The following is a 22,337-nucleotide window of genomic DNA, read 5'->3' on the forward strand; positions in this document are numbered from 1 at the left end:
GCACTGCCAGCCATTCCTTCCAGATCAGGGGACATCCTGTCTGTTCATATCACTTCCCTGTGTTCCCTACACAGACACAGACCCTGCAAAGTGTTACCTCCAAAAAGGACCACAATAGTGTGGTCCTGTCCTTATCTCTGCTTCATGGACACCTGTAAGGATTCAGATTCTGGTAGCAGGCACAGGGAGTTGGATCACCCAAAAAGGATGGACAGAGAGATGCTCCCCCAATGGTCCTTTTCATGTCCTCTATGGAACCCAGGACCCCTGAAAACAGAGATCTAGAAGGGAAAGGACCAAAACTGTGAGCTTGGCCTGGAGCCAGTGCTGTGTTCCACAATCAGGACCCACTGGGCTCCTTCAGACACGAGAGGGAGATGACAAAAGTGTGGGTACCTTGGAGAGCAAAGTCAAGCGTTGCTCATAAGGCTGAGATCATGAGTATCAAGTGAAGCCACAAAATGCACCAACAGCCTGAAAGGCGGTGACAGCTCACCAGGAGACCAGTGCCCTTGTATCCTACCTCATCACCCATGGCCCCTTCATATCCTGCTGTAGGACACAGGGCCCTTCTGCCAGGACCTCTCAGCCCCAATATGACTATGTTACGGACTGGCTGTCCCTTGGAGAAGCTGGCATCTGAAGCCCCCTCCAACCTGGGTGGGCCCGGGGTCTGGACTTAGCCAGCAGGAGCTAGAACTGTGGAATCAGGCAGTAGGTGCAGGCTGCTCAGAGTCCCCTGCTGCCCAGGGGGCCTGGGCATGGCTTCCACCTGTTCCACAATTACCACGTCCCTCTGGCCTCACCAAATGGTGAGTTACCATGTGGGTTTCAGACCTGGGCCCCTGACATGCAGGCTTAGCACTGGTTGCCACTAGGTGCCCAGGGCATGTGCCACTGGCCCCACTCCAGGCCTCTTGGGCATGTAGGCCTTTGCCTGAATCCAGAACAGCGCCAGCCCCCTACCCAGTGTCCCCTGCATATCTCCAGTCAACTTCAAACCACTCAGATGTCGCCTATGCCCAGCATTTCCTTGGCCCAGCACTGTGTTAGTCACCTATTGCTGTCTACAGGTTTCTTCAAAATTTAAGAGCTGCAAAATAATAAATGTTTTGGATGTGAGAGTCAGGAGCCTGGAAGAGGATTGGTCTCCCCTGAGATTTCAGTCAGGACACTGGCAAGGCACAGGTCCTCCTGTGGCTGCGCAGGGGCTAAGGATCACCTCCAAGCAGACTGACTCCTGGGGCTGTTACAGGCCAGGGGTGCTGTGAGGCTGTGCAAGTGTCCTCTCAGTGTGCCCCAGGGCAGGGATCACAGACATCCCAGCCTCTCACCACCCCTAGCACCCCATGTTGCTTCCCCATTGCTAAGCCCAGCCCACACTGAGGGGGCTGTGGGTGCTTTGAAATCACCACCCAGACCCACAGCTCTGCAGGTAGAACAAGCCACCCAGGGCCTGTTCCTTCCCGCAGTACAGTCACACCTCACAAACAGCCTAATTACCAGTCTGCTCACTGTTCCTGTACCCGCCAGCTCCTTCAGGTCGAGAGCCAGGGCTTGAAGCTGCCGCGTGGCAGAGCCAGGTGCATGGCATAAGAGTGTGTGAGGAAGGAGGGGAAGATGAGAAGAACAGGAGGCAGAGATGCACTGGGGAGTGTGCCAGGCTTGGAGGCTAAGGTGCCCTTGGGCTGGGCTGGGCCCCCCACCGTGCCCCCATTTATCTTTGGGCCTCAGCAGGCCATCTCCACCGCAGAGCAGGTGCCCACCAAGTTTCCTCTGAAGACCCCAGGCCCTTGATTCCCTGGGAGCACCATAGGGGATCAAGACGTACCACCAGGCCCAGAGCAAGGAAGGACGAAGGAAGAGGTACTTCTCAGCGAGGTCCTGTACTGAGCTCCTGATATCGAGGGGCCACCCTGAGAACCTCACCCTGCCAAGCCCCCAGGCTTTGGCTCTTGGCCTGGCTTCAGTACTCAAATTTCACTACCATAGCAACCGCCACCCGCCGCCCCTTGCCAGAGCCAGCTGAGCCTCATGTGGAGCCATAGTGCCCCCTGGTGGGCAGAGTCCAAAGCAGCCCCCAGCCACGCTGTCCGGACGTCTCTCTGGGCCTTGACCACCACTCCAGGCCCGCTCTAGGCCTTCCTCTAACCCCCTGAAGAAGGCTCTATAGTCCTTGGCACAGGGAAGGAAATTGAGGCTTGGAGAAGCCAGTCTTGACCAGGCCCAACAGCGGATAGGCGCAGAGATGCAGGGAGGGGTGCCAGGGGCCAAGGAAGGGGCTAGAAAGAGAGGGGCTCAGGAAGGGGGCCTGTCCTGGAAGGCCAGGGAGGTGCAGCCTCTTCTAATTCCCCTACCTTTATGGCAAAGGGTGTGGGCCCCAGACATACCCCCAAGACAGGAGGGCCTACTGCCCAGGACCCCACTTGGGTGCCATCTCCACAAGAACCACACCATCTTCTGGGCACCAAGGAACTATAACTGCCCTAGTGGAGCCTATTCCTCCCAAATTTTCCCTTGATGGTGAATTTTTTTTGAATAGCAATGTGTCTATTAAGGACTATTTGTCCCCCCCCCAAAAAAAACAAATTCATACACTGAAGTACTAACCCCTGACCCATAACACTGGGAGGTAGCATTGGGAGGCAAATCTTTGGGAGATGAGCAGGTTGTGAGGTATCAGTTCCACGGAGGAATCAGCAGCCTCATTCAAAAGGTACCCGAGGCTCTGGAGCCCCTTTCTACCAGAAGACAGAGGGAAAGACAGCTGTCACCAGAACTGAGGGCAAAAGCTCCCTGCACTGGGGCTTTCCGCCTGCAGAACCATTCAAAATCACCACTGGTCATTACTAAACTGCCAGTCTAAAGTGCCTTATTATGGCAGCCCAAGCTAGCAATTCATCATTAAAACGTGTGTAAGCACTAGCCCCCTGCCTTGCCTGAAACCAGTCCTCTGACCCAAGCCACACCCTACCACACTCTCCAAAGCCCCTCTGTTAGTGTCATCTGCCTGGGGGCCATCCTGAGCTGAACTGGGCCCACACAGGAGCCAAGAGGCAGATTCCTGTGGCACAAGTTGGCCTGCCTACCAAGATAAGTCACTGTCTTCATGCATCACCAAAACTCCAGTCAGATCTGCTTGAGGAAGGGGAAATGAACAGGGGTGGGATCTGCAGAGGTGAAATGGGTAAAGGGAGCCCTGCTGCATGGGAGGGGCACCACCCCAGTAACTGGCAGGGAGAGGTGGCACTCAGTTGTGTAAGGAAAAACTGGGCTAAAGGGAAAATGGTACCCCTGCAACACACCATGAGCTACCTTCCTTCTCACCACATCTGTACCTCGCAGCGGCTACTCTGCCAAGTACAAAGCCAGCCTGTGAGATGCACAGAGCAGGCAAGAGGACAGTGGCTTGGGCTGTATAGCCCCCTCCCCCCAACATGCCAACCCAAGACATTGCCACAGCAGCCAGCCAGTCCCCACATTGCCAGGGCCAGGATCACCTTCTAAGGAAAGGGGCCGGTGAGTCAGCAAGTGTTTATTATGGTCCTCCTTCATCACCCAAGAAACAGGTTCAGGACTGGCTACATGCATGGGAAATGACACGCATCACATGCATAAATATATAAATAGACATGTTATACCAGCACAAATTCACAAAGTTTTCACTCTTGGCAAAAAAACACTGCAGCTAGGCTGCTTCTGCCACAGCCATCACAGAGAGCATCCCACCCTCCTCAGGCATAAACCCTGTGGCCAGGGCTCTGAGATGGAAGCCTGACTCAGGTCCATGTCTCTTGAGGTCCCCTGACCAAGACTGCAGTGGAAAAATAGTCTTTCCAATGTTGCAGGTACTTCAATAGTTCATCTGCAGGAAGAGCATTTGCAAAGCTGTGATGATTTTCTAGGTGACCACAGCAGGGAGTCCCCAAGGTACAGAGTCTTTGCAGCTTGGCTCAAGTAAGCCTTGCCAAACTCCACCTCTCACACCAGCTGGGCACGTAAAGCCAACCTCTGATTTGGGAGCAAGCTCAGGCCTTACCCAGAGGCTGGCAAATGAAGTAGACAGTCACTGGGAGTATGAAAAGAACACATCTCCACTGCCACCTTTCCCAAGATACCAGGTCTTCCGGCTGTATCACTGTTGCCCCCTGGCTTCAAGCAGAACAGAGACGAGAGAGGCTCTGAGAGAGTGAGGCTCTGGGAGATCATGAGAACTTCTGGAGAAATCATGTTCCCCTACCCTGCCCTGAACAAGCAGGCACACGAAGCTTCTGTTTTGTGAGCAACAGAGCAACCTAAGGTGGTCACCTGGCACCTTCCTCCTCAGGCACCCTCTGCTTCTCAAGAACCAGAGCTCACTACATGGTCTATGCATGATAGTTCTTCACACTTCCGGGGATTACAGGCTCCAGGGGCCGAGCATCCTGTGGGTTCCTGAAGGGACGAAGTCAGGCCCAGGGCAGAGCCAAGGTCAGGCAAAACAGGCAGCAGCTGAGTGGCAGGTCCACATCCACAGGCTACATGATGCAGAAGAAACAGAACTTTCAGAAAGCATTGGGCCCAGGACCCACCTGTGGCCTCAGCTGGGGACTATGTGTAACCTTAGTAGGGTATCCCTGGCTGCACAGGTAAAGTCGGAACAAGCAGGTGCTCTAGGGGGCAGCTCCAGCTCAGGGACAGTGCTGCCCCCAAAGAAATGCTGCCCACTATGCTCCTGGACAGTGAGCATAGCCTGTCTGGCTGCCCTACGGAGACATGCAAAGCTGAGGGCAGCTGGTGCCCTGCCATGCAGACCACATGCAGCACAGACTGTACACACAGCTGCACAGCTGCCGTTACACCTCTGGCAGGAGCCACTGAAAGTGCAAAGCTCAGCTGGCTGGGATAGAAGATGCAGAAGTCAGGTGAAGCAGTGTGAATGCAGGCCCCAGGCAGGTGCATCCACTGAGTGCACAGAGACTGCAATGGGTGCTTCCAGGCAGTGTTCTTACACCCTCTCTGCCCTTGACTCAGGGCGGCAGCTTTAGTCCTACAGAGGCCACACAGGCAGCCCTAATGCTTTGACCTGTCCCATGGTGCACAAGGTCCTCCTCCAGAACTGAGTATCCCTGGGCCAAGTGGAAAACTATCCAAGGCTTCAGAAGCTCAAGCTCAGGTGTCAGTCTAAAGAGCAGTGACTTGTGTGAGCTCCGTGTTCGGAGTAGACGGGCTCTGCGGGCTGACAGGCACCATGGGCAGGTCCACGCCTAGTCATGCGGGCCGTGGTACTGTCTCAGTGGTCTTACAGCCAAGGGCCACATCCTTGGCAATGCTGCGCACACGGTCAGACACCTGCATCTCCCGGTGCAGGGCAGATGCACAGCAGAACTTTCGGAAGCAGGCCTTGAAGTTCTCATCCAAGAAGGCGTAGAGAATGGGGTTGAGACAGCTGTTGACATATCCCAGGGCTGTGCAGAAGCGCAGAATGGCCACAGTGGTCTCGCTGCCTGGCTGAACACCCAGACCTTGGACCAGAACAAAGACCTGCACAGGTGTCCAGCAGCCCACGAACACAGCCACCACCACGAGCACCAGCCGTGTGATGCGCCGCAGGTTCCGATCCTTCTCTCGAGAGCCTGAGAGCAGGCGGACACCACGGAGCCGCCGGATCATGAGGCTATAGCAGACAGAAATGATGAGGACAGGAATAATAAAGGAGAAGAGGAAGATGCAAACAGCAAACACAGGACCCCAGTAGTCCTGAGGGGCCGGGATCTCCACCAGACACTCGATTTCTGCAGGGAGAAAAATGGGGTCAGGAGAGCCACTCGGAGGCATAGGAGCCTGGTAGAAGGAGGAGCCCCACCCCACTGACCTTCATCCTCCACCTGTGCTGAGCCCATGATGGCAACGGGAACACCAACCACAGAGGCCAGGGCCCAGATGGCCACGTTGACAGCTTGGGCTTTGCTGGATGTCCGGACGTCAAGAGCACGGATTGGGTGGCAGATGGCTACATAGCGGTCCACACTCATGGCGGTTAGCGTGAAGGTGCTGGTAAACATGTTGTAATAGTCTATAGCAATGACTGTCTTGCACAGAGCATTCCCAAATGGCCAGAAGCCCAGCAGGATATCTGTGCCCTGGAAGGGCAGTGTGAGCAGGACCAGAGTATCTGCCAGGGCCAGATTAAAGATGTAAATATTGGTAGCTGTCTTCATCTTGGTGTGCCTGCAAAGAAGACAGAGACAAGAACGATTTCATTTGTCCACTCTGAATGAACAAAGTAGTAAAAGGCAAGAAGCTCATTTTGTTGGCCACCACAAAGAACACCAGCCCTGAGTCTCTGAACGTCAAAGCCCCAAGGGAGCTTGTTAAATGGCAGAATCCTGGACCCAGCCCTAGGCCGACCGAGCAAGTCATGCTAGATGCAGCCTGGGGGCAAAGGTTTGAACAAACTCATCAAGGGACCCTCACACATACAAAAGGGTTCCACGCCTTAAACACTGATCTGCTTTGGAAATGCCAGGCCATGTGGAGTACCAGAGCATGCATTTGACTGTAAAAGAGCAAAGGGGTAGGAATCACAAGAGAATGAACCTGCCCTCCTCCTCAAGTCTCCCTCAAGACATCGCACAGACTCACCTGCTGGCCCTGTGGCTGCCAGGGTTTCCAACAGCCCCAAAGCCTATAAAAGCTTAACACAGGCTTCCTACTCTACACTGCTATCCAGGGCAGTGACAGGGTCTGACTATATTCAAGCACCTGGAACAGGGTTAGAAAACTGCAAGTGGTTAAAAAGTATGTGTGGTGGAAGCAGTCGCAGTACCAGAGATGACCATTTTTCGTTTATTTTGCTTTTTGAAACAGAATCCTGCTATGCAGTCCTAGCTGGCCTTGAACTCATAATCGTGTTGCCTCAGCTGAGATTACAATTGTGTCAGAGATGACAATATTCCATGTCAATTTAGTTGCCATAAAGGCATCTGAGGTTCAGTTTTATCTTTTTAAAGAGAAATTAAGAATAAGCCCAGGGGCTGGAGATTTAGCTCAGTGGCACAGTGCTTGCCTGGCAAGCACAAGGTCATGAGTTTGATTCCAGGTACCGTAAAAAAAAGCAAAACAAACCAAAAAAAAAAAAGAATAAGCCCAAAAGCCTGAACTGCAACTAAGTGACAATAGTGGCAATGACAATGGCAGAGAGCCATGCCACTCTCTTCCCATGGGTTTTACCTCGTTTGATATCCCTAAGTGCTATTTTGACCCTCACTCTATGAAGGTGGAAACTGGGGCTCAGAAGATCTAAGTATCTTTTTTTTTGTTGTTCTGTTTTGGTTTTTGTGTGGTTCCTTGAGACAGGGCTTGCTATGAAATTCAGGCTGCTATTGAACTCACTTATGTAGCCCAGGCTGACATCAAACTCACTATAATCCTCCTGCCTCAGCCTCCCAATTATTGGGATTACAGACAGGTGCCACCACACCCACTTCAAGTAGCCTTAGAGTTGGTAAAAAGCAAGAGTGAGGCTCAGAAGCAGATGCTTCCAATTTCTAGCAACCACCAAAGTCCACTGGCTCAAAATACATTGTGCTGCCTCCTGAGCCAGCGTGCCCATGGCAGTTCCTGAGCATCACTCTCTGGGGACACTGGGGGTCAAGATGGCCTTTCTTGCTTACCCCAGTCCAAGAAGTAGCTCTGAGAGTTTCAATGTTCCAGAGCATAAGAGAGACACAGGAGAAAAGCTCCTGTCATAGGAGGGACAGTAACTGCACATGGCTGGTCCATGGCACATCCTCCAGCCAAGAAGGGAGGGTTTGAGAACAGTCTCTCTAGGACCCTGGAGGGCAGTGCTGGGGGTCACAGCTGCTCTTCCTAGCACCTTGTCTGGCCAGTGTATACACCACATACATATGTATACATGGTTATATGATCCACTTTCCTAACTTTCCAGATGAGGAAAACAGGGCCACTGGGGAACAGAGTTTGCTCAGGGATACCTGAGGATGGCAGTAGTGTATACCCCTGGGGGTCTACAAGGTCATAAGGGGAACCACTGCTACCGAGTCCTGAGCACTTGTTCAGGTCACATCTGAGTTAGGAAAATGTCCTGGATTAAGAAGAAACCCAACCTGGCTGTGTCATTTTCCTGCTCAAGTGTTTCCCATGGCTCCCTAATGTCTGAAGAATTAAGTCTCCCCTGTTTGGCAGCAGACTCTGTCTGCTATCCCTAATCCCCTTCAATTCCCTCCTACCTGCAAGAACACAGGGTTCATCATGTCCTTTGCCCAGGAATCCTTCCCCTTTTGCCCACATCAAAGCTCCTTGCCCAGTCCAGCACTGTACTCCATGCAGCCCCACACTGTCTGCCACAGTACACCCCATAGTGTCCCTCATGGTACACTCCACAATCTCACCATGATGCTTCCCACAATTCCTCCCACTCTGTCCCCACCACCCCAACTGCCCAGTGCCAGCTTCCCATCTGAGCACCAGCTCACGGGCTCAGCCACAGCTGACTACCATGAGTAGGAAGCCCTGCAGCCAGAAAGAAGGAGCTTTGGGTTCATCGTAGTGTCCATCTTTGTGCCACCCTTTGCCCATCTGAGAAAACAGGTCACGAGAGCCATCTCTTCGGGGTCACTGTGGGATCTCATGAGGCTATTAACACCATCAGCTGGCACGGAGCCTGCCTGTGGTTTAAACCAAGGCTCAGGGTGACAGACAAGCAGAGAAGATGACCTTCCAGGACCTCAGAGTTGACTCTGCCCCCAGGACAGGGAAGAAAGGAATTTAATGGGGGAAAGCAGGAAATCTCCACTTGTTCAAATCCAACTACAACAGCTTCCTGCCTCAGTTTCCCCCTCCACAGCTATGTGGGACTCACAGGGACTTTTGTGGGGTCCAGCCTACCTGAGGATGACGTACATGACGAGGCAGTTTCCCAGCAGCCCCCCGACGCACACGGCCAGGTAAAGCCCCACGATGGTGACCTTGAGCCCAAGAGGCAGGAAGGCACTGTGGCTGGCATTGAGCAGCAGATGGGGGGGCAGCACACTGTGGTTGGGGCTCAGAAGGGACAGGTTGCCCTGAAGGTGACTGCCGTAGAGGACCTCCCAGAATGGGGCAGGGAAGAGAGACTCCATACTGTCACTCTGCAAAGCCACTCAGCACAGAACCTGACACAGGGCACAGAAACAAGTGACTATGACCACAGTACTGGACCACACCTGCCCAGTGCTCAGAGCATAGCCCAGAGTGCAGCCCAGTAGTACTGGGACCCCCCCCCCATGGGCACCTGTACACAAGCACTCATGCACTCATGTAAGGACACAGGCACACATGCACACACACAAAGACACATACAGACAGGAGGGCATGTGCACATACAGGGATTCAGGAAACACGGACATACATGCACCCAGCTGGACACCTCACGTCACATCTACAGACTCACACATGGACTGTGCAGACATGGTTACACAAGGATGCGCATCCACCCACTGAGACTCAAGGACACATAGCCACCGGGTGTTCACAGAAGCAGGGATGCACACATGTCAACACAAAAATGTCCAAAATACCCTCAGGCACACCCAGGCACAAGACAGCCTGAGATAAGCTCAGATGTGCCTGGGGCACAGGCAGCTAGGCACAGCTTTCTCCTGCCCCTCCCAGCCCTGCTGAACAGCCTAGCCACACCCGCAGTAGCAGCAGGACCTCCCCTTACCTCCTGCAGCGTAGACCCTCACCTCCAAAATGTCCTCGGGGCAGTAGGACTGAGACTCTAACCCTCAGCAGGAAGGACAGAAGGGTAGCTGTGGAACAGGGCTGGCCAGCCCAGCGCAGGGTTGCGATGGAGCTGTGGCGGCTGCTCCTTCTCAGCAAACGACAGACTAGACGCAGCAGCAGCAGCAGCAGCAGCAGCAGCAAGTGCGGCAGCCAGGAGCTGGGGGCAGGGAAGAGGCTACAGCTCCGAGCGGGAGGGGCTGTGCAGGCTAGAGGAGGGGGTCCTCAGGAGGGAGGATCACCCAACGAGGCCACCTGGCCCCACGCAGATGAGACACACACAAGATCGGGGCACATGAAAAATATGAACTCAAACACCCCAGACAAAGACACCCATTGGCTAGGACATATGACAGAGATGTCCACAGACTCATAAACACAGAATTGGAGACACACACAGGAACTCAGACACACACACACACACACACACACACACACACAGGTCACAGACTCAGACACAGGGACTAGACTCAGGGAAATGCACAGAGATGTGCTCACTCAGAGGCAGATGTAGGACCTCTATATACACAGACACAGCTTTGGAGAATCTATACCAGTCCACCTGTTTTGGACTTCCCAGTCCACAACTGACCCCTCAGCCAGGCCCCCAGAGTAGCCAAGTCACAGCAGGTGAACAGATGATGGTGCCCTGGCCTGGCCAGCTCTCAGAAGGTCAGAGTCTTGTAAACAAGTAAGAGGGTGCCTGGGCCCAGGACCCAGTACTGCTGCCATACCTATTTTGTGCTGCTTGAGCCTACTCTGAACACAAAACTGCAGCAATCTGAAGCCACCTGTCAACAGAGGAGTAAAAGCCACACCAAGGGCACCTCTACAAGGAGGGGCCTCAGAGATGAGCCCTAATAATACTAATAAGCCCTCATAACACTAATAATGTGCTCCTTCAGGTGGACCTGCTATTTGCCAGCAAGAAGGTTACAAGTACAGTTCACTAAGATGAAAGATCACAGGTTAAAGCCATGTGGGTGACCCCTGCATTGGTTTCCAGACCCCACCTGGTTGTGGCGTTCTTTTTGCAGAAGCTGTGACAGAGAGCCAGACCTCCCCCATCAGCCAGACCCTGATCCTTCAAGGATGGGAACCTGGTTGCTAGGCAACTGGCAACAGTGTTGCTAAGATACCTGTAAAATCAGGAAAGGCTGGAGCAGGCTGATGCCCAGGACTCAGCATCCTAAGCTGTCCCTCAGGACTTGTCTCTGCATCTCCACTGAAGCTAAGACTCAGAGGGACACATGGTCACTTAGGAGACACAGTCCTTTAAATATACACAGACACAGGCTTAACTCAGAGATGCAGGCCCATGTTCAGGGATACACACAGGGGCCACACACACAAATAAACTCATGACAAGGTGCACGAAGGAACATGAGTAGACACAAGAGAGAGCAGTTGTGGAGGATTAACTAATGGTCAACTTGGAATGCCCAGCTAACTGAGTCAGTGTCACTCTGGGTGTGGAAGGCCCACCTGAGGACTGTTGCCAACACCATAAAAGGAGAACTGAAAAGGAAGATGGTGTGCTGTTGATTCTCCTGGTGAAGCTTGCCATCCTTGGTTTTTCTGATACAAACCAAGCTGTTCTCATGGTCGGAGAAGCTCGGGTCCTCGCTTCACTGGAAATGGCTGCTGTTCTCTTCCAGGGAGCTCTGGTCTTCACCTAAAGCATTGTTTCCTGGCTCCAATGCAGATTCCTCAGTCTTGTAGCACAGATTCTTCACCCCACTAGCACAGACTTTCGCTTCCACCACTGGCCTTTGGGCCTTCCCAGTGCAGATCCTTGATATGGACTTGCATAGGACATTGCCACGGGCTCTAGGTCTTCAGCTGGACTTGTGCAAGACATCACCATGGGGTCCAGGCCCTCAGCTGGATTCCTCCAGTCTCTAGCACGTGGACAAATCTCTCACAGTCTTCTGCCTTTGACTTTTTGGGTGAATAATATTAAGTCCTATAAATTACGTGTCCTGTATTAAATTTACTCCCTTTCAATCCCTGATTACAGCAGCAGGGATGTCTGTGAGAACAGGCAGACACAGGCCCAGGCTCTTAGACACCAGGGACATGCGTGCAAGTGCACACACTCTTCAGACAAGCTTGACCCATGACCTCAGGAGGCTGGGCAGGCAGGAACTCTGGAAGCTCTGACTCCTGCAGCTCTTTCCCCAGCCACCCTGGGGCCCCCAGCCCAGCTACCCCTACCTACCTGCTCACTTTACAGCCTCAATTCCTAGCAGCTCAGGCCCAAAGTGGAGAGAAGATGCTGTGAGGATAAGCACAGCCACAGAGGTAGCTGGTCTGCTCCTCTCATGTGGTCCTGAGCCTGCTCCTCTCTTCTCTGTGCCTGTCCTGCCCCACCTGCAACAGGTCCCAGCCCCTAGCCAGCTCCAGTCCTGTCTCTTCCCTGCCCACAGCCCCACCCACACAGCAACTCAGTTACATGGCTGCCAGGTGGGCCCCTGAGCTCGGGGCTGGACAGATATATCCAAGAGAGTGGGTCAGCAAGCCTGGCACAGAGACCAGGTGGAGGCAGCTTCTCGACCTCTCAACTACAGTCTCAGAGGGAAAGATGGGTCACCTGGTCTCTCTGAAGGTGAGTGGCCCGGATAGGATATTAATTTGCATCCCACAAAAGGAAACTGGTAGTGAGAGGAAATGGCACAGGCTTCTCTTGACCCCTGACTGGAACTCAGCAAGGGCAGCTGGCTCCACCAGAGGAGCAAAGGCAGAGCCAGTATCCACAAGAGTCAGCAGGAAAGAGAATGCCTCACCAATCCACACATCATGGGCAGGCAAAGCAAACATGCAGGAGCACCAGCAATAGCCCAGGACATGAACCTCACACAAATGACAGCACAGAGCACACATCCACAGATTGCAGTTGATGCTTACAGGGCTACAGTGGATGTCATGGGCAAGTGGGCAGGCCTGGATCCCAGAAGGATACTCAAATGTGCAAACAGGGCAAACACACCTCACTCTCATAGCCTCTGGCCCAAACAGGCTGACTGGAGTTCTGGCCCTCACTGCCTGGGTAGAGATACTGTCTGCCCATCGCCCTCCCCACATGGTTCACCAGTCCTGCCCTCAGCACCAGAGACAGGGATCAAAGCAGAGGATGTGGCAGCTCCACTGGGGACAGCCACTGCCTGGGGAATTCAGTCACCAAGCCACACTCAGTTAAAAAAAAAGAAAGAATTTTAACAGCTCTGAGTTTCATCAAAATAAACCACTTCATCCTTGTGATTTTAACTTTATAAAATTCATATACAGTGCTGAGGGTATAGCTCAGGGGTACAGCATTTGCCTAGCATCCATGAGGGCCTGGACTCAATGCCCTGCACTGCAAAAATAAACAAAAGTTATGTATAACAACAAAAGAATTGAATTGCAGCTTTTCAATGTAATGTTAACTTTGTAGTCATTGAATACAGTTTATTAATTTAATTTTGAGGTTTTATTTTTAGGACATGGTGCAAATAAACACACGTTTAGATTTCCATTGGTCTTCAAAGAACACAGGAGTACTGGGCACAGAACAGTGGCTGGACCCCACACATGCAGAAATACCTCCCTCCTAGCAAAACCACAGGCCTCCACTGTGCCCAGAATGCACTGGGCCTCTAAGAGTCCTTGCTGGGAATAGGGGGAGGAACCATTGATGTTTTTCAAAGGTACAAAAACAGGAAAAACATCATAAACACGTGGAAATTAAACAACACCCTCCTGAACAACCAGTGGGTCACAAATGAAATTAAAGAAGAAATTCGACAGTTTCTACAATTAAATGATAAAAACAATACAACATACCAGAACTTACGGGACACAATGAAAGCAGTCCTACAAGGGAAATTTATAGCAGTGAATACCTATACCAGGAAAACAAAGCGAGCTCAAATAAACAACTTAATGTTGAATCTCAAGCTTCCAGAAAAAGAAGAGCAGACCAAGCCCAAGAGGGAAGAAATTATAAAGATCAGAGCAGAAATGAATGCATTGGAGACTAAAAAAACAATACAAAGAATCAGTCAAAGAGTTGGTTCTTTGAAAGATTAAATAAAATTGACAAACCCTTAGCCAACCTTATCAAAAAAAGGAAAGAAAAGACTCAAATCCACACAATTAGGAATGAGAAAGGTGAAATCACTACAGGCCCTGCAGAAATCCAGATTATCTATGCTTACTTTGAAAACTTGTATTTTAAGAAGATGGAAAATGCAGAAGAAATGGACAGATTCCTAGATACATATGAATTACCAAAGCTGAATCAAGAAGATATAAAAATCCTAAATAAACCAGTATCAATCAATGAAATCAAAGATGTAATTAAAAACCTACCAACATAGAAAAGCCCAGGCCCTGACAGATTCACTGCTGAATCTACAAGAAATTTAGAGAAGACCTAACACCACTACTTCTCAAACTCTTTAATGAAACTGAAAAGGAAGCAATTGTGGGACTCAGTGGTCTCTCAGTGGTCCCCGGGAGAAAACCGTGAAAGGATTTAGAAAATAAAGACAAGAGACAATAGCCGGATTCAGGTACAGTTACCTCCTATCTGATGGGCAAGAGGACTGACTTCAACAATAAGGGCATTTATTTTATACACTTGCAGAGTTAGTATCAGAAGAGGTAATGTTGCCTAGCGACTAATGACTGTAATTGTCCAGGCAGGATGTCTTTCTAAAGACTGAGGTAGCTTGACTGCTTGAGGCACTCTGGCTCTGTCCTGCCCTCACACATATGACCAATATCTAGCTCCATCAGCTCCCAACAAGCAATACTCCCAAAAGCAATACTTCCTGGAAGCAAGCATTACCCTAATTCCAAAACCAGAAAAGGACCCAACTAAGAAAGAGAACTACAGGCCAATCTCCCTAGTAAACATAGATGCAAAAATCCTCAATAAGATAATGGCAAACAGAATGTAGCAAATCATCAAAGAGATTATATATCATGACCAAGTTGGATTCATCCCAAGGATGGTTCAACATACAAAAACCATATAATCATCTCAATAGATGAAGAAAAAGTTTATGACAAAGTCCAGCACCCATTCATGACAAAAAGCCTACAGAAAATTGGAATAGATGGTCTTTATCTCAGTCTGATAAAAGCCATCTATGACAAACCAACAGCCAACATCATACTAAATGGACAAAAGCTGAAAGCTTTCTCTCTAAAATCAGGAAAAGATAAGGATGTCCACTGTCACCACTCTTATTCAACATAGTTCTGGAAACTTGAACCAGAGCAATTAGACAAGAGAAAGAAATAAAAGGAATAATGATAGGAAAGGAAGAAGTTAAATTAAGTTATCATTATTCTTGGGTGACATGATACTCTACATAGAAGACCCCAAAAACTCCACCAAAAGACTTCTAGATTTAATAAGCAAATTCAGTAGCATAACTAGATACAAAGTCAACACTCAAAAATCAATAGCCTTCCTGTACAAAATAGCAAACTCACAGAGAGAAAAATTAGGGAAACAACACCCTTCACAATAGCATCCCCCAAAAGTGAAATACCTAGGAATCAATCTAACTAAGGAAGTAAAAGACCTCTACACTGAAAACTGCAGTACTTTGAAAAAAGAGATTGAAGTGGATATCAAAAAATGGAAAGATATCCCTTGCTCTTGGATAAGAACCTATATAGTAAAAATGGGCATACTTTCAAAACTGTTATACAGATTTAATGCAATTCTGATCAAAAGTCTAACAGTATATCTCACAGAATTAAAGAAAACAATTATAAAATTCACTTGGAACCGGAAGAGACCTAGAATAGCAAAAGCAATTCTGGGCAACAAAGGCAAGCCAGGGGGCATCACAATCTCTTACTTGAAATTATACTACAAAGCTATTGAGATAATTGCCAGCATGGTACTGGCAAAAAAAAAAAACCAGGCGTGAGGATCAATGGAACAGATTAGAAGATGCAGAAACAACCCTAGACATACTTAGCCACCCTATCTTTGACAAAGGTGCCAAACACATTCATTGGAAGAAAGATAGCCTCTTTAATAAATGGTGGTGGAAAAACTAGCTTTGCACATGCCAAAGATTAAAATTAGACCTATATCTTTTGCCATACACTAAAGTCAAACTGGATCAAAGAATTATATATCACAAAGAATCAACAACTAGGATCTCATCTTACTGAAAAGCTTTTACATAGCAATAGAAACCATCAACAGAGTGAAGAAACAACCCATACACCGGGAAAAAAAAAAAATTTGCCAGCTAGTCCTCAAAGAATTACTATCAAGAAGATATAAAGAACCCAAAAAAATCAGATCCCCAAACTTAAAAACCCAGTCCAAAATGGGCATCTGAGATGCATATATACTTCTCAGATGAAAAAGTACAAATAGCGAATAAATATATGAAAAAATGTTCAACATCACCGGTCATTTGAGAGATGTAAATTAAAACAATGCTGAGATTCCATGTCACTCCAGAAAGAATGGCTATTATCAAGAAATCAACCAATAACAAATGTTGGAGTGACTATGGGGGAAAAGGAATTCCTTTCCACAGTTGCTGGGTATGTAGACTGGTGCAACCACTATGGAAATCAGTGCAGAGATTCCCCAAAAAACTAGGACTAGAGGTTCCATTTGACTCAGCTATTCCCCTCCTTGGTATCGTCCTGAAAAAATTAAAAACATCATACCACAGCGATATATGCACACCCACATTTATAGTGGCACGTTTGTAATAGCCAAATCTTGGAAACAGCCCAGGTGCCCATCTACTGGTAAATGGATAAAGAAGATGCAGGGTTTTTCTATACCATAGAGTACTACTCTGCCATACAGAAGGATATGCTTGAGACACTTCTAGGAAAATGGATGCACCTTGAGACCATGCTCTTAAGTGAAATAAATCAAACACACACGTGTAAACACTGCATTGTTTCTCCGGTATGAGAAACCGAAAGTATAAAAGGACCAAAATGTATAACAGGTATTGTGAAATAGGAAGAAAATGTTCAAATGGGGAGAGGAACAAGCAGGGAGAGGGATAGGAAAGAAAAGTAAAAATATGAGAGAAGAAGGAAAGACTGGAAACAAAGCTTTTGTACATAGGAAGGGGAGGAGGGGTTGAAGGGAGGGTAGAGGAATGGGAAAAAAAGAATCAAGTTATATCACGCATAGGTACAAATTCTCTACAATGAATGTGATCATTATGTATATCTAAACTGCACCAATAAAATCTGATTGAAAGAAAAGAGAAAGTGACACAGTTCCTTCTCTCAGGAGAACAGAACATTCCCCAGCTCCTTTTGTTTTTTTTTTGTTTGTTTGTTTTTTCTCCGGTACCGGAACCGAACTCACGACCTTGCGCTTGCCAGGCAGGCGCTTTTGCCGCTGAGCTAAATCCCCAGCCCCCCCCCACCAGCTCCTTTTGTGACCCCACCACCACCACATCACCAAGCTTGCAAGCCTCTCACCCTTGTCCGTTCATCTGGCCTGGACCCTAGGAGGCTGGGAGAAGGGCCCAGATCCCGGCCGCAAAGGACTCACCTAGGTAGGCTGCTTAGAGGAGATGGCCTGTGGGTAAACCTCCCCTACTCTCTGCTTCCTCCTCTGCCCAGCAGCATTCCTCAACAGGCCACCCCTCAGAGCACATAAGGAGAGAAGGGGGCACCATGAAGAAGGGCTTTCTGAGGACACTACTTGTGTCAGGTCGGGGGCTGAAAGGAGGGGCCCTTTTTCCACCCAGCTGCGGCATGGGCGTGCAGGCTCATCAATATGGGTTACAGAGTCACGGGTTAGCCTCTCACTGAGAGGCCAGGGGAAGCTTCCAAAAACAATGAGAATCGCATCCTGCAGAAAGGCCAGAACCTCCGGTGAGACTCAGTCCTCCGCCAGTTACCTGCAGGCTCAGGCACTAAACTCCACAAGGCACCATCACTCATCTACAAATTAGGGTGAGAAGTAACATAAACGTCAACATATTATGGATTCAACGTTCCAATTTTAGCCTAACTTGAACTGTGAGATGACCATGTGAATACTTTGATTAATGAATGAATATAGAGTTACTAGATTGAATTACAGTAGTTACTACATAGTATGAAATAAGACACGCACAAATGGATTAGAGAAAACGAGTACAACCGAAGGCCGAGATTTAGCGTTTAGGAAAACCCAGGTCTGGTTTGGGGAAACACCTAGATCCGAGAACTTAAACTTGCCCTAGAGGAAGTGGGGAGTCCCCAGCTCTGTCCCCAGAGCATCCGTAGAGAAAGAGCCTCGGCCACCTAGGCCCTCGTAGCTGTGCTCCTGTCCCGTAGACCAGCCCCAAAGACCTCTCCAACCAGGAACCTCGGGTTCACAGCCCCCAGAATGGTGCGCTGCGACCCAGGCTGGAAAGCCCCACGGTCACTTCGGAGGTCGGACGGTCAGGGGAGGCCTGGGGCGGTCGTCTGGAGCTCTAGGCCCAGGCCCAGGCCCCTCTTAAGGGGCTGCCCGGCCCTCTCGGGGTTGGGGGGAGGGGCGGGAATCCAGGTTGCTGAGCAACCGCTTCACAGAGCCCTGAGAGTCCGGCTGAATTGAAGGTTTCCGGAGAGAAGCCAGAAAAGTATTGCGGTGTGCGGACTAGGGGCAGGGAGACTTGACGGTTGAGCTGGCGATGGGGTGGGGATTTGGGGTTTGGGAGGAGGGACGCGTGGTCCACCGAGAAAAGGACCTGGCCGGAGATCAGGTGGGGGCGCTGTGGGCTGGTGCCAGAGAGGACGTCGGGCTGGGTTCCCTTTTCCCGCTCCCCTACGCCCTCCCTGGACTCTGCTCCCCAAATCTAGACCTAGCAGGGGGCCGGCCAAGAGATGGGGATGCCCCTGCAGGGAGCCAGCCATCACTGGACCCCGAGCCTGCCAGCACACGTGTGCACCCACCCACACAAACGCGAACCCCACACACACGCACACCCACACGGATAGGCGCAGACACACAGGCAGGACCACGCCCTCCGGCCCTACCCTGAACACTAAGGCTGCAGTCCTGGGGCCAGTACGAGCAGGACAGACCCGGGTGTGAGGGCGACCACCCTGTGACCACCAATGTGGGCCCTGAAGCCTGGCCTCACGCAGTTCCTCGCGGCCCCCAGCCCCTGGTGGGGCCTAAGGTCGCCCTCGGGGAGCCGAGTTTTCCCAGCTCAAGGGACAGCCACTGGGGCGGGACGGGCAATTTCTACAGTCCTGAGCACGTCTGGAAATCCCAGCAACTGCAGGACGTAGGTGTTAGGCGCACGTGCGAGGGCGCCCATGGGGACAGGCGGAGGTGCGCGTGCGCGGCGAGGGGCGTGCCCGGCGAGGGTCGGCGCCGCAGGACGTGTCGGTCCCTCCGCAGGCGGGAAGATGCCGCGGCGCGCAGCGAAGGGCACGCCAGGAGCGGGACCCGGCAAGCCGCGCGCAGAGGGGGCGGCTGCGACGGAGGCCCCCAGGCCTGGCTGGGCGCTGACGCTGGAGGCGCTCGCGGCCATGCCCCTCAAGCAACGCCGCCACCACCTGCTCTTCAGCGACCTGCTCGAGGACAGGGACGCGGCCGCCACCATCTTCCCGCGCGAGTCGGCGGAGCTGGGGTACAGCATGCCCGACCCGCGCGCCTGGACGCAGCCTCGGGACCGGCCCGTGGGGCGCGCGAACCTGCTCCTGGGCGTGCTCAAGGCGGCGGAGGCCCGCGGACGCGTGCGCGCCCTGAGGCTACGCTACATCCGCATGCGGGTAGGCGCCCGGGAGCGCCGGCGCACACCGCGTGGGGCTAACGCAGCGCTTTCCCGAGGGCGGGTGGCGGGCGCAGGGGTCTCGGCGCAGCGTAGCTCACCCGCCCGGGCCCGCAGGCGGAGGAGATCACGCTCCTGATCCGGCAGCAGGGCTCTGCGCGCGCTGCCATCCGGCTCGAGCTGTTCCTGCCGCCACAGCTAAAGCCGACGCGGATCCGGGATCCTCTGGACCGGCAAGAGGTGCGGGCAAGCCCGGGGAGGGGCAGGAGATCCGCGTCTCCACACACACTTAGCCCCAGCCCTGTCCCTGCAGAGGCGGCACGTGGAGACCATCCTGGAGGAAGCCGTGGATGGCAGCATTTTCCCGCGGTGACAGCGAACTAGAGTGTGCGGCCTCGCCCCACCCTCGTACATAAAGTTCTTCTCTAAGGGCTCTCTGGTATTTTCCCTCGCAGTCCCCAGGCCCCCGCAGAGAAGGGGGAGTATGGACACTGACTGTCCTACACCAGCGATCACAGACACCAGGGACAGCAGTGGGGCTCCCCTACAAAGTAAGGAGATGTGAGAGGGTGGGTGTCAAAGTAGTATGGTGAGGACAGCCCATCCCCCAATCCCAGCCTCCCCTATCCGATATCTGGTGTCCTGGGGGACCACCAGAGACCCCCAGTGCAGAAGAAGTCAGGAGAACCTGCCTCACACCAGTGCCCCCCAGAAGCCCAGAAAGGCACTCATCCCCTGCACATGGTGGCACTCTGGGAGAGAGAGACTGACTACACAAGCCAAAGCTAGCCTTTGGAGGGTTACCACCTGTGCCCAGAGGTGGAGACCTAGAGCCAGTGGAAGGGGTGCCCCAGGGAGAGGACAAAAGACCCATCCTCTGGTCTTCTTTTCATCCTGAATGATAATCTCCTGTGCCCCACTGACAAACAAGCCTGAACCCTTCAAGACCGCTAGACTCTAGAAAGCCCCTGGTTTCTGGGCAGCTCTTTTTTCTCCAGGGTGGGCTCTTTGCAGAACCTGGGGCTCCTCTAGGCCCTTCCTCCCAGCCCCTGTCAAGAAGGCTACACAGCTGAGAGCTACAGGGAAACACACAGCCCCAGTCCCTGCCAAGAGATTTCCATTGGCTCTGCAGGGAGCAGAGGACAGATCTGGAGGAAAAGGCTGAAGTCAGACCTGGAGTCCACCAAGCAACACATTCACTGGTGGCCATCCCCCAATCCTTTAGAACCTCTGCCCCCTCAGCCAGCCCTGCTCCCCCGGTACCTGACCCTTTGCCCACTGCAGGCTATTAGTGCCCTGGCCTTGATCCAAGCCAGACTGTGCAGAGATCACAAGTCAGCAGCAGCTCACGGGGGAGCACAGTCTCAGAGAGAGGGAGGTAGGATGAGGGGCCAGAAAGATGGTGGGCTTGGCAGGAGCAGACAAGGAAGGGGAGCAATCTCTTTGTTCACCAGTAGCAGCCCCTCACACCCTGATGTGGGCCTCCTGGGCTTCTCCTGCCAAGCTCCCTACCATCTGGAGCCCAGCATTTTGTCTCTTGGGTATTTACAGAGTGCCTAGAAGAATTTATCTGCTTAGTAAAGTGACATATTTATTTCATCACTTCTCTGGCCCTGTATTTCTTCATCCTTAAAATGGGGGCCACAGAGCTGTTCAAGGGTGTCAGGACAGTACCCTATGCAGTCAGTACTCCAAAGGAGTACATGAGGACAGAGGCTGAAAACAAAGCCCAGCACTCTTAAAGGCCAAAAAGACAATGGCCTGAGACAATTCTGCACCAGGACTGGCACAGGATACCCTTTGATCCCCATGCCAAGGAGGGGCTGGCTTTGCAGAAGAGGCTAGACAAGGTGGCATAGGATGCTTCTGCCCGCAGAAAGGCCTACAGAAAAGCAAAGCCTGTGAGCTAAGGCCTAACAAATGGAGCATAACACGGACGGGGGCTTGTGTTCTGGAGCTACCTGATGCTCCTGGTTCAAGTCCTATCCCCCATCACCACCCACCCAGCCTTCCTGGGCTCCTCCTTGAATTTGGGGATTGCTGTGTTGCAAGGGGCCGGCAGCAGGCCTGAGGTGCCAGAGGACAGTGAAAATGGGCTCCGGAGGGGAGGAAAGTGTGCTGAGCCTCACCCACTGCCAGCTGCACACAGCTGCATTTCCCACCGTGCGTGCAGAGCAGTGTCAGTCTGGCGGTGTGGCCTTGCAGGACGCTGGCCCATCTCTGCCAGGCTTCCTTGTCCTCACCAGCACCTACCTTTCAAGACTGTTACCTGGACAAGAGCAGCTGCCTCCTGTGCGGACCGGCTTCCTGGCCTCTCCCACACTCTGTCCTATTAGCGTAGCAGCCGGAGGGTTCTGTGAACCCTGGGCACACAGCATCTCAGGCAGCCTGGCAGTCCTCAGGCGCTTGCCCAACTGCTCTTCACTCAGCCAAGCCCCATGAGCACCGTGGAAATGCCTTGCTCTCAGCTCTCGCCTGGTCCATTTCTTGTCGGATCCCTCACCCAATCCAGCCCCTAGCAGTCAGCTCCAGGCTGGTCTGTCTGGCTCACTACCTGACACGCAGGGACCCCAGATAGTTGCCAAATGAATGACGAGCTTATGTGAAGTCTCCACTTTGCTCAGAAAGGCAAGGACCACCAATCACTCCTTCCCAGGGACCTCTTTTGGCCCAACAGAACAAGTAGCGCCTGGGGTCGGCTCTCGAGTGACGGAAAGCCTAGAAGGGCCCGCTGAGCAGAATGGGGCTAAACTTGTGCCGCCCGCCGAGTGCCTTATCCTGCGGGCCACCCGGGCTAAGGCTCCCGGCGGGGCAGCGCGGGGC

The 22,337-nt window shown here is 52.0% G+C and overlaps 2 protein-coding genes across 12 annotated transcripts in view; one reads left to right on the top strand and one right to left on the bottom strand.

Moving 5' to 3' along the window:
• Positions 1-3,520: 3,520 nt before the first annotated feature.
• Oprl1 (opiate receptor-like 1) overlaps positions 3,521-22,337 on the bottom strand; it is a 22,843-nt gene continuing 4,026 nt past the window's right edge. The window contains exons 1-4 of one of the 7 annotated variants that reach the window (XM_005409906.2): positions 9,729-9,789; positions 8,890-9,155; positions 5,855-6,210; positions 3,521-5,774 (exon numbers count right to left, since the gene is read on the bottom strand). In XM_005409906.2, the coding sequence (XP_005409963.1) occupies positions 5,251-5,774; positions 5,855-6,210; positions 8,890-9,122 (1,113 nt within the window). In that variant the 5' untranslated portion in view covers positions 9,123-9,155; positions 9,729-9,789 and the 3' untranslated portion in view covers positions 3,521-5,250. Of the gene's footprint in view, positions 5,775-5,854; positions 6,211-8,889; positions 9,156-9,706; positions 9,979-10,778; positions 10,832-21,767; positions 22,257-22,337 lie in introns of those variants that run through there. The other 6 variants (XM_005409907.2, XM_013507514.1, XM_013507517.1 and 3 more) reach the window with 6 other exon arrangements.
• Positions 17,228-21,113, top strand: Lkaaear1 (LKAAEAR motif containing 1). 5 transcript variants are annotated; one of them, XM_005409905.2, is made up of 4 exons: positions 17,228-17,318; positions 19,142-19,515; positions 19,632-19,754; positions 19,828-21,113. In XM_005409905.2, exons 2-4 carry the CDS (start codon positions 19,150-19,152, stop codon positions 19,885-19,887), a joined length of 549 nt encoding a protein of 182 aa, XP_005409962.1. In that variant the 5' UTR covers positions 17,228-17,318; positions 19,142-19,149; the 3' UTR covers positions 19,888-21,113. The 5 variants fall into 5 exon arrangements, with proteins under 5 accessions (XP_005409962.1, XP_013362974.1, XP_013362973.1 ...); XM_013507520.1 differs by lacking the exon at positions 17,228-17,318 and adding an exon at positions 18,304-18,374; XM_013507519.1 differs by lacking the exon at positions 17,228-17,318 and adding an exon at positions 18,314-18,384.

Source organism: Chinchilla lanigera, unplaced genomic scaffold, assembly GCF_000276665.1.
Source record: "Chinchilla lanigera isolate Chin_1 unplaced genomic scaffold, ChiLan1.0 scaffold00127, whole genome shotgun sequence".
Classification (NCBI taxonomy): domain Eukaryota; kingdom Metazoa; phylum Chordata; class Mammalia; order Rodentia; family Chinchillidae; genus Chinchilla; species Chinchilla lanigera.

Coding starts and splice junctions, on each gene's coding strand:
- Lkaaear1 (XM_005409905.2), top strand. CDS start 19,150: ATGCCGCGGCGCGCAGCGAAGGGCACGCCAGGAGCGGGACCCGGCAAG. Junction 19,516..19,631: donor TACGCTACATCCGCATGCGG/GTAGGCGCCCGG, acceptor CCGGGCCCGCAG/GCGGAGGAGATCACGCTCCT. Junction 19,755..19,827: donor ATCCTCTGGACCGGCAAGAG/GTGCGGGCAAGC, acceptor CTGTCCCTGCAG/AGGCGGCACGTGGAGACCAT.